Source organism: Scomber scombrus, chromosome 10 (assembly GCF_963691925.1).
Source record: "Scomber scombrus chromosome 10, fScoSco1.1, whole genome shotgun sequence".
NCBI classification, from domain to species: Eukaryota; Metazoa; Chordata; class Actinopteri; order Scombriformes; family Scombridae; genus Scomber; species Scomber scombrus.
This window is the reverse complement of record NC_084979.1, coordinates 20,994,021-21,008,699: the sequence shown is the minus strand read 5'-3', so window position 1 is coordinate 21,008,699 and position 14,679 is coordinate 20,994,021. Positions and strand designations below refer to the sequence as shown.

General features: G+C 38.6%; 1 protein-coding gene across 1 annotated transcript; it reads left to right on the top strand.

Moving 5' to 3' along the window:
* The first annotated feature begins 4,378 nt into the window (after positions 1–4,378).
* On the top strand, positions 4,379–14,517 carry LOC133987638 (uncharacterized). Its single transcript, XM_062427081.1, has 17 exons — positions 4,379–4,757; positions 5,017–5,032; positions 5,156–5,254; positions 5,731–5,822; positions 5,923–6,015; positions 6,105–6,219; positions 7,275–7,420; positions 7,507–7,575; positions 7,669–7,735; positions 9,255–9,439; positions 9,527–9,574; positions 9,666–9,711; positions 9,799–9,950; positions 10,052–10,123; positions 10,224–10,275; positions 10,389–10,496; positions 10,764–14,517. Exons 1-17 carry the CDS (start codon positions 4,668–4,670, stop codon positions 11,666–11,668), a joined length of 2,355 nt encoding a protein of 784 aa, XP_062283065.1. The 5' UTR covers positions 4,379–4,667; the 3' UTR covers positions 11,669–14,517.
* Positions 14,518–14,679: the final 162 nt, after the last annotated feature.

Sequence of the window (14,679 nt, the reverse complement as noted above, 5' to 3'; positions counted from 1 at the left end):
ATTGAGTTTTTTAAACTTGTGGTTTGTGGTGGTCTTTGTGTTTGTGAGAGAGAGAGAGAAAGTGAGAGAGAGAGTTAATTGTGTTTGTTCACCCTTTCAGTCTTCTTTCTAATTTCCTAATTGATTAGAGCAGAGGTGTCAAAATTTCAGAAAAGTGGTTCCAATTTTTCTGCTGCTTCAGAGTTCCCCCACCCTGAGCAGAATACAATGAATATATATTGTGGTCTTATTTAAAACATTAATGTATTAATGTATATGTAATGTATAACATTGTGCAAAATGTTGTCAATCAGGAGCTTCTGGGCAACATAATCTGATAAAGACAGACATAATGTTAAAATTGCACCCATTTTTCTGAAGACATCTCAGGTTGTTCATCAGTTTTGAAAATAGATGGTTTATTATGGTAAAGTTATATATTATATATTATTTATATGTTATGCAGTGGTTTTACTGGTCCGGCCCACCTGAGATCAAATTGTGCTGTATGTGGCCTTGAACTAACATGAGTTTGAAACCCCTGTTCTAGAGACTATTGCATGGAATATTCTTGCATGTTCAGACCCCTCCCATTACCTCTCTTCACTGAAGTCAGGAAAGGTTATTTTTAGTTATTACAGTGTATGTTTCTGGAAGAGGTGAATCTGGCAGCCCGTCACTTGAATTCAGGTGCAAGACTTGCCATCAATGAACATGACTAGTCAGGATTTATTTTTCTTTGGAAGAATTATCTGTGCTGCAAAGACAAGTTTATGCTTTGCGGTCTAAATCTGCATAAATACTCCGGTAAATTTTCTCTTACAAAACAGCAAGGAATACATTTAACACCTTGAAGATAAATATCTTGGTTTGTGCTCAGGTTTGATGTTTACCAAGTTGAAAACACTTCCCCTTTAAAGGACAACAAGTCAGAGACAACAGATTGTTTCTATGCAAATATGGGGTTTAAAATTTACTTGGAGCTAATATGACAGCTAAGCCATGCAAATGTCAAATACATTTAATATCTTACAAATTCATTGTCCTTTTAGTGCCAAGTCCCCTTGTAGCTGAACAGCAACAGTGCCACAAATGAAAGATATCCACTCAGATAGCTTCATATTATCTTTAGATAGACATACAAACGAGGACTGTAGATTTTGTACCTCACTTACATTGAAAGTGCATTTAGAGGGGAACTTGTAATGGTCTGTATGAACAGGAGGAATCATTACAGCAAGAAAACATGTTTTAATGATCATATGGGCACCTGACTTGTTGTATTACCCTGCAAAACCAATAAAAAGTGTACCTGTTCTGTTTTAGTGGATTGCCTCTCTGAAGGCTGTGCAGTTATGTGAAGTTACAACCAAGGCTGCACTTTTCCATAATTTCTTCACACTGGTTCTGCAGGTTTTCTCCTTTGTGAAGCTTTTTTTTAGAATATATAAAGTGCAGATTCACTGTACACCAGTTCCACTGGTTGCTTAACCTGTTCAAAAACAATGCGACTATTGTATACACGTCTTTCTAGATTCTAACTGCCCATATGTTAACACAGAGGTTGCCCATGGATTGCACTTGATTTTGACCTTTATTTGTCAAACTAAAACAAACCATACAAAACAAGGTAAAGAGCCTGAAAGGGCCTCAACCATGTCAGTGCGTTTTCAGCTTTAAAACCTTACATTGTGTCACATTTTACACTCCTTTGAAGCTATATTTATCTTAAGTTAACAGTTTACACGATCAGTTGCTATATTAGCTCATTTGCCTGTGATGGCAAATATCTCTTCACAACTTATTTGAATTTCCTTCCCACCAACTAGTCTTCTTTGATCAATCTTTCCGAACAACCGATAAAGATCCCCCACCCCACTGGAACACCCACACACCACAGCATCTAGATTTGCAACCATAGCGACACCCCTCTGAGTAAAGACGCCTTGTTTCCCACCCAAGACATGCTGAGAATGTGAGTGGAAAGCATGATAAGCATCAGTCAGTGGTTTCAACAGAGCACAGTTAAGCACAGGAGGTGACTTGATGGTGTTGTGGAAACCAGGTTTTTTTTTTCTTTTTTTTTTTTTTTCTATGAGAGCCCTCTTTTAGCTTCCCGTTCTCACTGTAACCACCACATCTGCTGTACCTTCTCTCCTTAAACACACACACACAAACACACACAAATGCAAGGGCTATCAGTGTGTGTGTGTGTACATTTGGTAAAACCACAAAAACCAATCGATCTGAAGTAATGCAATTTTGCTTACGTATTGAAATGTTTTTTATTGATCTTCATCTGAAGAGCTTATGTGCATGCCTCACTTGATGCCATTATAGGTGGCAAAGGAAATAACACGAAAATACACAAAATTAACTTCCTCTCTCTAGGCTTTGCACACTACTTATCGCTTCAGACTTTCACAGTCTATCTAAACACAATCATTCTATGACAGATCCTTCTCAGGCATTCAAGGCAAACACATTTAAAAGACATTTAGGTGTCTGATAAAAGTCTATAATGTGATTAAAATGAGTGCAGAAATTGTACTTTTTGTATTCATACAGCATGTACCTGTCAGATAAATGTAACAAAGTCAAAAGCAGCTTCCCCAGTTACATAGTGGAGAATAAAGTAAAGAATAAACTACTCAAGTACCTCAAAAGTGTACTTAAGTTTAATACTTGGTACTTACTGTTTACCTCTAAACCCTCAGAACATTAAGAAATGTAAATTAAGTGTACAGTGCCTATTAAAAGGTATTCACTCCCCTTAGAGGTTTTCATGTTTTATTCTTTTACAACATTTAAGTCAAAGTAGGTTTTTAAAAACTTGTCAAAACATGCACAATAGCCTTCTGTTAAATGCACTTTTGGCAACACTTACAGCCTGGAATACGTGATAAGTTTCTTTCAGCTCAGTAAATCATAATATTGTGACTCCTTGTTATCATCCTTTAGGGAAAAAAAAGTTTTCATGGGAATTGTGAGTCAAAAGCACTTTCAAGTCCAGTCAAATTGTTGTTGATTGGACTGATATGAGGAATCTTCCTCTGCACTCCAGGATATGAACATCCTGTTTTTAAGTGATAGCTTTTGCTTTGTGCTTGGGTTCATTTTCTTTACTGGTAAACATATCTTGGGTTTTTCTGCTGACTGCTGATTTCCCTTTGTTTTCCCATGTGTGCATCCTGTCTGTAGCCCAGATGATGAAAAGATGTTTCTTTTCCATTCTCCCATAAAGCTGCATCCTGGGCAGCTCACAGGTCTCTTGGCATCTCTCGCTAGTCTCCTCATTGTCCAGTTGCCCAGTTTTTTAGGACTACAGCTGTGGCTTTTGTCCAGCAGGATTTGTATCATTATCACTTGTTCTGTTTTTGTAACTTGTTCTACTTTGTGCCCTTGTGTATTTGAAACAACATTCATTTAGCTAATTATGTGACTTCTATGATTTAGTTATATCCTATTAATCCATACTGTTCATATACTGACCCCTTCACAGTATGGACCGTGTCAAGTATTGATTCATAATTAGTCTGTATTATAAATACCTTTTCAGTTATTAACAAAGTAGTGATTAATTCTCCATGTATCTTTCAGAGAGCAGGGAGGGTACAGGTGGAGGTGCTGCCACACTATCAGCACTTTGTATGCAGTTCAAAGTCCCCACTGTCCCAATGACAAAAACATTTTAGTAATTGTCATACAATTTCAGGCAAAACTGTCAGTTAGTGTACCTTTACTGCTTTCAAATGTCAACATGGATCAAATTGACCTGAACAGTATGTAAGGGTTAAGCCACTGTACACATGTATTTTATTTTATTTTATTTATAACTAATTTAGATCACTTTGCAGAGATCTGTTTTCACTTTTATATTTTCTCTTGATCAGTGTCAAAAAGGCCACCTGAAATCTACTTTGAACAGTGGTGTGTCCTTTAACCCTTACATACTTTTCTGATTCTGACTAATTAATTAGTCTCTACACCTATTCACATTCATACATTCCCCATCATTCATTAATAAATTGATGAATCCATCAAAAGACATTCACAATCGCTATTTTATAGAATATGGTGAATACAACAACATGTTCGAATGCTGATTTGTTCATTTTTTGTACATTTGAATATATAAAAATGTGTATGAGTTGCACAAAAAAAATGAAAAAAGGTGCATTTTATTTCCTTTTTTGTCAACTATGGGTCACATTAGGAAAAGTCTGGTTAAAATAAATGCATAAATGGGTCAAATTTGACCCTGAACAGTATGTAAGGGTTAATATAGCCTCTATCCTACTTATGGGTATGACCCATCAGCCACACCTTCCTGTGGGACTACCATTTCCTGTTTGGATGGACTTTGACACACGTGTGACAGTAAAGGAAAAAACAATTTGATTCAAGACGCGTTTCTCTCCTTCCTGCTGCTGTGAGGGCGGTGCTGAGGTGGAAGCGAGTATTCATGCCGACGCGCTTTTTCTTCCAAACGCCCACATGTTTTGGTCATGTTTAGTTTGGGGTACCTGGCAACTGAACAAGCAGTTTTGATCTGTCGGGTCCCCAGGCATTGACAGCTGAACACGGGGGAAATGTTTGAAGAATCTCCTCACAAGTTTAACCAGCAGAAACCATCTTAATAGACTTAAGAGAGAAATAAGTATTTTCCTCATTTAAATGCGTTTTAGATGGAGAAGATGCGTCTTGATACCGCACTGGCATTTCTTACACTCGTGGTGTCTCCACTGCTGCTGGAGTGCGCCACAACCACATGTCGGGTGAGTTTAGGGCATCTTACTACAAAAATATGCGCATAGATGGGACTGTCTAGTTGTATTAACTGGGGAGAATCACTGTAAGTATTTAAATGAGATCAGATAGAGTATACCCAAAACAAAAACAGCAGCTTCTTTCAAATTCATCTGACTTTTTTCCTTTCTTTTTAAACATATGATGGTTAATTCATAGACTGTTTTATAAATGCTTGATAATACATTTGTGATAACCGTATTATTCTTTATTTTGATCTCACTTCAGATGGTAAATCAAAGTGGTAAGTTTTTAACTGATTCAAGTTTTCTCAAGTTGTCTGTATCTAATTAAATGCCTTGGCATCATTTCAGTGACTACATGTGGAAGCCACTTGCTTTACTAATGACTTTCTCTGTCTGGACAGATGATGTAAAGGAAGAGAGATTTACTTCAGTCAAGTCTTCGGGCTCTGGAGGGTTTTTCTATATGTGTGTCACTGTCCGTGTCTGGATAAAGGCTGATGGTAATTACAACTTGCAAAGTGCTATTTGTCGTCCTGTACCACTTGGTGAAAAAGTATTCAGATATTTTACCTGAGTTAAAGTACCACTACCCTCCTACCTGTCGTTTTTTGAGTTATGTTTTTAAGCTTCACTGTGCAGAATGACGTATGTGCAGGAGGCTGTTTTCACATTTATCTGCTGAAAATGGAAAGTCTTTGAGGCGTCTATACTTACTTGATTTGTGACATCACAATAACTTTGGGTGCCATTTGTGGTTCAGTATGTAACTTACACAAGTGTCATATAGAAACTTGAAGCCTCCAGGCAGTGAAAATGGACTTTCCAGTGAAAAAATGTAGACATCTAGCCTTCAGCAGTTACAGGCCCCCAGGCGGAACTTTCCTCCACTGTACATGCTGTCCTTAATATATTTCATCATTTCTAAAGCTGTCATTGTTGCATGTCTGATAAAATGTATTACTCTGCGTTCTTCCAGACTTCAATAAGGACCCGAAGATTGAAATTTTCTCATCAAATAGTAAACAGATAATCAGGCCAACCATGGGGAAAAGAAAAAATGAAAAAAAGGTTGGATCTGTTCTCTTTGCATCTTCCCCTAAGTCTGTATATATGTTTAGAATGTCAAAGCTCATGATGTTAACATGATGATATTATCTCTCTTTCATAGTTGCGCCTCAAAAGAAATACAGATGAAAACCAAGTCGTGTGTAAAGGAGGCGACACAATGCACCTCCCACATAACAATACTAGTTTTGTCCTGGTAAGATTCACTTCCCTGTTTTAGACTCTAACGTTGATGGGGTTTATGATGATACATATGATGATGGGGTTTTTTTTGTCTTCTTTCAGTGGGAGCTGGTGCATGACTGTATCAATGCTTCTGCAAAAAGTACAGTCAATGTGTCTTACAGCATAGGGAGCGACATCAACAGCTACGTGCACTCAGTGCCAGGTACAATACAAGGGACAATTTAGGATTAATTGCACCAGGCCTCATGTCTTAATTCTTTGGTTTCATCTGTCCTTTCTGCAACATGTGATCCTCCTTTTGTCTGCTGTCCTTTATCTTTTGTCTTTTTGACACATTCTTCCTCAGTCCTATCTGACATATGGTTTCTCTGATGGGTAACTCCTAGAAGGAAATGTGTCTTTGTAATGTAATACACCTTTGCTTAGATTCTACAAGTATCTAAACTCTACTGGAGGGAGCAAATACCACTTTCCCTAAAGATATTCCCTCATCTGGTGTGTTGATGATGGTGGTGGAAAATACTCTCCAACAAGACTGCCCACAATATTCCATGTGTCTTTTTTAGGATCAGATTTGGTGACTGTGAAGGTAGTAGCATAATATAAAATACTCCTCATGGCCTGTGTAAGAGCAGATTTGATGTTAATTGTCTTGTGTGTCATGGTCTGATTATGATTGGCGGGTCAGCCTATATAATGTGTAACCTTTTGGGGGCTCGTCAGGTGTTTTCCAACCGGAAGAGGGAAAACAGTTTTTGACCGCTTCTCTGCGCTTCTCTGCGCTGTGCTGCGCTGCGCACGGTATGCTTCATGCGGATATGTACACCAGAGATAATGTATGACTTAAAGCATAAGATGTCAAATAAATGGAATTGTTTGCATCTATACGAAAAAGCAACTGGACTCTCATTCATCCGTTATGCAAAATCAAAGCGTGTCAAGAAGTTTCCTGTTGAAATGCCTCAGTAGCTTAAAGCATTGGCTTAGCTTCTACAGCCTGTATTGTTACCCTGGACTAAACCACTTGCACAAGTAAAGAACTGTGATCCCTCGGGATGAACTTTGTATTGATTTATAGTAAGCTTTTAGGGAGACAAGTGGACCCAAACGTTGCCAAGAAAATGCATCTGTATGGAAGCATGTGCATTTATTTTGTTTCTACTACTTGAACCTACTTCTTCAGGTTTTTACGTAAACGTGTCACCTGTCTGTGTATTTGAGTTGTCAGCATCAGTACTCATATCCTGTTGCTATTTTTTTGTGTGCAAGACCAACCAGAATTTCAACTGTCTGTGAACTCGTCGTCTAAAGTCATCAATGTAACTATGGGACCTGGAGAAAGAAAAGTGTACACCAGATGGTGTTACAAAAACGGGAACAGTTGCTTAGGTGGCACAGATTCCCTTCAAGTTACTGTAAGTATCAGTGGCACATTTATTTATCTGCATGTATCCACATTTGCTTTAAAAAAAATTTCTGCAATGTATTTGTATCTTTTCAGATTGATCCATCTCAGTCTCGATCAACTGTTTTTAACATGTCTTACCTGCTGCCCTGTTTGTGCGTGCAGGTATGTTTCAGCTCAATGTTTTTTGATACTGGCCAATAATTATCTTGTTTTGTTGCACCGGTTTATACATGTCTGTCTTGCTTGTTTTCACAGGCATATTACACCCACATCGATGCCAGGCGACACACAAAGTGCTTATTTGAAAATGAAAATCTCACAGGTGAGCAATGACAGATGATTCATGTCAGTCTGAGCTCTTTTTAGAGGGAATTTTTATTTTGCTACTGTGTAATTTAGTAATTGGCAACTGAGTTCCTCTTTATTATGATTCAGAACTACAAACCAGGGGTATTCCCTTTCATCTGAGTAATGTTTTAGAGTCTTTCACAGGACCAGAAAACAAAAAAACCTTCCTAATGGTACATCTATGTCTTGTCATAGTATGTCATTTCTTTCTGTGTCCATTTTTTGTTTTTTTTGTTTTTTTGTTTGTTTAAGGTATCCTTTTTTTTTGGCCCACCACCACCTTCTGTGTCCATTTCTAACACAAAATACAGTCACTGCGTGTGACTTAGAGGCATTTAAAATGATGACTGATTGAGTGGTGGATTTGGCAGTGTGGGATGTTTCCAGTCCTGCAAACAGGCCTGATGACGTATCTGGCCACATCTGTCATCCATCATGTTGTGTTTGAGACATTAAAGGAAACACATTAAAATTGGCCTTTTTATTGCAGTGACTCAAACCTTGAATCAAGAGCTTTTTCAATTTGACTCATTTACCAGCTTTGGGAAGAAAGAGCAAGAAATTAGCTTAAAACTCTTTCATGAGGTACACTTTAATGCCTCAAAGCTGTCCTGCTGATCACAGGGATCACTGTACATCAACAGCTTTTGTAAAAGTGAACTTATATGATTTGTACTGTAAACCAGTGTATTAACTATAGTGTCTTTTCACATTGCTAGATTTCCAGATAGGCATAAGGAGCACTGTTATACAGTATATACAGTACAGAGCACCAGTGTTTAAATAAGACATCACCATCAGTTTTTTTTCTGAGACAGTCTTTCAAATTAAAATAATTTCTTATTTCCATAAAAGGTCAGGCCACACAAATTACAAAATTGCATATTTACCCACAGCCAGTGGTATCTAAAGTAGCAATACAGATAGTTTTGTTTTTTGTTTTTTTAACATATTTTTATTTGCTTTTTCAAACATATAAAACAGCTACATAACAATACAATAAGAAAAAAAGTGAAGAAAACAGTCAGTTACACAAAGTGAAGTCTTATTCTACTGAAACGGGTTTAAAAAAAAACGGACAGATACCGGACAATAAGTAAGTGTTACTTATTTCATATGTCATTACATTCAAAATGGGGGTTTAAAAGCATGACTCTTGTATAATTTTGGTTTTAATGTATCAATGTTGTGAAACATACAGGTGGAGGAAACTTAGTGGTACTTGAAAAAAAAAAACAACTCAATAGCAAATTTGAATTTCTCCAAAGGGGAATCAATAAAGATACATCTTATCTTCTCTTACTACATAATCCACAGACCTCTTGTGTGCTGTTCTCAATAGATCTACTTCCTTTCCCCATCACTGAAATTATTACCAAACAAACATAGCATATTTGTTTGTTCTTTAAAGTGCATATTTAAAATTCCATTTACCTTTATTGTACTGTAATAGTCATGGTATTGTAAACATCTGCATCCTCATCCCTTGACAGATGTCCAAGATGTTTGGGCCTCTTCTACGCTCACGCTGGAACAGTCAAGTATTACTTGGAGCTCATTGTGTTCAGGCATCTACCAAAAGATCTCTGCCTCCCTCTGTTGGAAGCAATACGAACACCTCTGCACACCTGTACTCAACTCCACACTGAACGGGGAGGATGATGAAGACAACAACCTGGTAAGTTTGGCAGAATGTTTGGTGGTACCGGTGATATGATTCCAAATTTGAACAAATGATCAAACATCCATTGTGTCTCCCCAACAGAAATATAACACATCTGTAGTGGACACACACCCTCAGATGTGTGTGCAGGTGAGAATAAGCCAGATGTGAGTGCATGGAAATACATATGTGTCAATTGCCTACTGTTAAGTTGCAGACTTACACTGTTTCATCTTTGCAGCTTTCTCTACAAGGCAGTCATCACCTCTACTGCCCCTTCACAGCTGGTGAGTCCAACAGAATTTCAAATTGTGTTTATCTTTCTTACAGCTTTGACAAGTCTGAACTTCTCACTCACCTCCCCTCCCTCACAGATAGGTCTTCATGGGAGGTTTATATTGGACTGGACAAGCAGAGTGTGTCTGTTTATCTCACATCCTCTGTCCCAGCAATATTCTCAGCTCAACTCTGTCTCCTTAATGAGAGGGGGTGTACACCCACAGCACAAGTGTATTCAGTAGGAATGGTGAGTACATGTATGTGTTTGTGAAGACTATGAGTCACAGAAACTGGTAATTTGATGAATTTGAATGCTACAAGCTTTTGTGACTTGTATATATTTTACAGAAAGGGAATACTAGTGACATTACAAGACTAAGTGTGCCTCTTCCCTATCCTGCAGAGAAGCAATGTGTGCAGGTAAGGTTCATGTCATAAAATAAAATCATGCAAGTCTGAGAAAGAATTTTTGGGCATTGTGCATTCCTTTTTTTCCCTCTTATTCGCATTATTTCTGCAGGTGTGGCAGTCAGATCCCGCACGCCTTGGAACAAGAATTCTGTGTCCAGACTGTGAGTATACTTTGATACACACTCATATATCCTATCAGTTGATGCATGCATGCATTCATGCAAATGCCTCCTACAAAGTAAATAGAGCCACTGCCTTTTCTTTGTTTTTGCAGACACGCACTACAGATACGGGATGTATGCAGTAGCATGTTTGTGTTTTGTGGTCTTTGTTACATTCCTGGGAATTTTCATCCACCGTCTTACTAAGAGTGGAGCGGCGGGTCAGTTCAGTTGTCTCATTAAATTCTAGTTCATAGCACTGTTTTTTTCATTTGAATAAGCATTGATTGTCTCTCTCAGTACTTGCATGTATTCCATCTTCAGCTTTCAAATACCTTGGGTTCCACTATTGTATCACCTCAATTAGGTTATTTTGATTTATGGTAGACTAATGGCAACTGTGCTAAATTAACGATCTCACAAGAACAATTGAATTTTAGCAAATAATTCATAAAGAATCTATTCTCCCCTCTCCTCCATGTCTCTAGGTTGGCTTTACATCCAGAAGCCTGTGTTGCTGGTGTGCTCATCAGAGCAGTCGGCACATGCCGCTGCTGTGTGCGCACTGGCCTCCGTCCTGCAGGAAGAGCTCAGTGCTACAGTGCACATGGCGCTTTGTGCCCAAAGCTCACAAAGGCAGGCTGGGGCCGGGACTGGAGTGGCAGATCTGGGCCCACTTCCCTGGCTTTATGGGCAGTGGGAGGTCATACGTAAGGCACAAGGAAAAGTGTTGATTATTTGGAGTCCTGAAGCCAAGCAGACCTATGAGAAGTGGAGGGAGGAGAGGTCAAACACAGGCAAGAATGATAGAAAGAAGGAAGAAGACAGCAAAGCAAAAGTCAGAGAAGAGGTGGAAGAGGATTCGAAACTAAATGGAAGAAGAAAATGTAAAAAAGGAAAGACAGATTGTGTTAAATTATGTGATGATTATGACGTGTACTCTCAGAACAAACCCTCTGCAGTGATAGCACCAGTGTTTACAGCTACTCTGGCCTGCCTGGAGGGGACGCTGCAGGAGTGCAAAGATCAAGGAGTTGCCTTTGTCTACTTCCAGGGCCTTGGCCACAACAAGGACATCCCAAAGGCCTTCAGAGGTGTCCCTCGATACTGCTTACCTCAGGATTTCAGGGGTTTAATACAAGAGCTGGGAGGGATGACAAGACAGACAAAAACTGGTAAATTTAGGTGGCGCTGTTGGCCCAGACTCCTGTCGAAAGTGATGTCAGTATGGCTGGCACGGCAGCTAGCCCACAGACTACAGACATTGCTGCCTCAGGTGCAAGGAAAGAAAAAGCAAGGGCTGAGTGTCACATCGACACAGACAGTGATGTCAGGATCTGTACAAGAGCACGAGCCTCTCCACGGGTCACTATGGAGAGCAGAGCAGCTTTAATCTCAAATTTCTTGAGTCTGATGAGGACAGACTTTTGTTTTCCAGGAAACATGATACATGAGACATGAGAGCTGGTGTTCCACTGTGAGCACACCAGAGCCAGTCACTCAGTGAAAAGTATACGTTACTTGACACCACCATGTCAAATATACCACCACTGGTTTTGCATATTAAAAAGGTAAATATTCCATTCTGTGCGCTGCATTTATCTGCTAACAAAGGCTGGTCTTTATGCCGCTTTCGTGACTGAAGCCACAGCGAACACCTGTCCTTATCTCTGTAAATATGCTAACCGCCATGAAAATATGGTTGCAAATATGCCCTTATGAGTGCATTTATGTTTGAAAGTGTTTTGACAGCACAGGCGACAAAATGTCTCACTGTTGTTGACACAAACTTGCAAATGTGTGTAGGATTTTGATGTTGAGCCAAAACCAAGGCTGTCCAAGGATTTCCAGTGTTAGAGTGAAAAGATGAAGTGACTTGTACTGAATTGTATTTGACTGTTTAATTAGTTTATGAATAATAATTTCACCTCAGCTTTTCATGTTTATCCTGTTAGATTTAACCATTACAAGTCTTATATGAGACTGTAGCTGTCTTCAACTAAACAACAGCAAATATACTACCTCCTATATTCCATAACAAATTATCAATCAATCAGTGTTATCCCCCCCCCCCCCCCCCCAGGCATACTGCACATCTTCATTCAGAAAATGTTACTGTACCTAAATGGTAGCTGCAATTATAATACAAATATGTCTTAGCTGAAGGAATTTGCAGTGTGTCCCAGAGGGAGAAAAACCAGTATTATTCAAATGTTATCAACGGCAAAAACAGCATACAGAAGTTACCTCAAAATCTCAGAGCATTAAAGCAACAAAACCATGATAGTGGTACTTTCCCTGATCTTATTTAATTCCTGTCATCCTATTACTGTGTTTAACGGTTGACGTTATGCAAACTAACTTTAAACTGTTAAACTGTTCATATCTTGTCAGGAGTGTGATACAAATTTGATGGCCCCTTGTAAAAATACTTATTCAGTGTCTTCAGACTTCATGTTACATGAACAGAACATTGAACATTTGAGTTAATGGTAAATAATGAATTAATGCTTTTTATAAAGAAAATGATTCATGTATAGTTACTGAAATGACAAGAAACTAATGAAGGGAAACATGTTCTCCTAACAGTGATATCCGATTTCTTGGCATCTTCCTGGGTGGATGTTATAATAACCTCTGTGAAACCTGTTTCTTCACAACATTGGCAAGACCCATTTATTCTAATAATCATTGATAGACCTGCTTGACAGGATTAATAAGGAAGTCAATTGTAAGTTATAGTAAACTGGGACACAACATTATTTTGACACACACATGAGGTTTAGTTGGAACTGGTCCCTCTGTTTGGAATCAGTTGAAAAATCACCTAAATCTTTGGGAGCTGGTCTGCTTGAATGTATTTTAAATTATTGTAAATGACTTGGAGACAGGCACATCTGGCTGTAGATGTTATGATACTCATATAGCCCCCATTTGATCCCAGGTGTTGATGCCTTGCAAAAAATCCTGTAATGTATTATTTTTATTGTAAATTGTTTCTTTTTTAAATTTCTGCAACCCCGTTAATTGTGCTGCTGCTTGTTTTGACCAGCACACGCTTGTAAAAGGGCTTTTCCTGCTTCATAAAGATTAAGATTTAAGATTAGTGTCTATAGAGTTTTCACTGAGTGAAGACTTCATAATGTCATTTATCAGGTTATAAATGAATCATAATTGGTCACAAAACTTGGTTAAGGTAATGCACACTATGTTGGTCAGTTTACTCCCAGGGGTACAGCCATATGTTATAAAATAAACTAGTTATTCTTAGAGGCACCTAGTTGTCAAGGAAATGCAGCCATTTAAGATCCGGAATGAATTTGCGTATTTCTGATTGCGCCACTGGCACATAGCTGGCACAGTTTTTTATGACTCCGGACTGTACAGCTGGTAGGCAAGATTACACATTATCTACGACAGTTCTCTTAATTGTGCCATCCACTTGGATAAAAATGAATGATTAAACTGTAGCACCTGGCAGAAAACATTACAGCCTCCATTGCTTACCATTTGGACGATCCTGCGTTGAATGATTTACCAACCAGGCAGAAAGTTGTTGCTCTTGGAACAAACAGGGGGATGGGCATGTGGAACAAAATCCCAAACTTTGAGGGTGTTGCCTTACAGATTACTGTGTGAGATAACCTTGGAGCAGAAGGTGTGCGTCAGAGAGAAACTTTTTGGTGCCAGGCTCAGAGGTGTCCTTCAAGAAATGGCTCTCACGGTCCGCGGGTTGTCACATGTTGCCTTCCTGCCGCTGTCAGTGTTGTACTGCTGGCTCTTCATGTCTGTAAACGCGATGGAAATGACTGATGACCCACCTGGACTCATCTGTAGCAAGGTAAATTTGATAATCCTCAGGTTTCTTATTAGATTAACAAAAAACACCAATGAACCCAACAGACTGAACACCTACGGAATATTTATGTTTGTCTATTCATTATTTATTACGTCTTAATATGTTGACCTGTATGTTGTATGTTCTTATAATTGTAGGTGCTCTGCTAAATCTGTGTAGTTTACCACATTTCTGTATTGTCGTTAGTCGTGTGGAGGATTAGGAGACAAGACACAGACAGAAAGAGAGATCACAGTTTAATGGCCATTACTTATTTACCGTCGTGCATGAGCATGATATCTTACCCCACTGCTCCATTTCTGAGGAGGGTAGTTGTTGTTTATTGTCTCTAAATGTTGTATCGGAGAAGAACCAGATAAATCATTGATTATGGATGGCAAATAAAGATTACACAGTCAATATAAGTAGGCTGTTGGTATATTTTCCTACAATAAATAAAGACAAGCAAAACAAAACAGAAAAAACGTTATTTACATTTTTTTTTTTATCAGGGACAACCAGCATTCTTTTACATTAGTTTGATGCAAATGTGGCACAAATTAGCA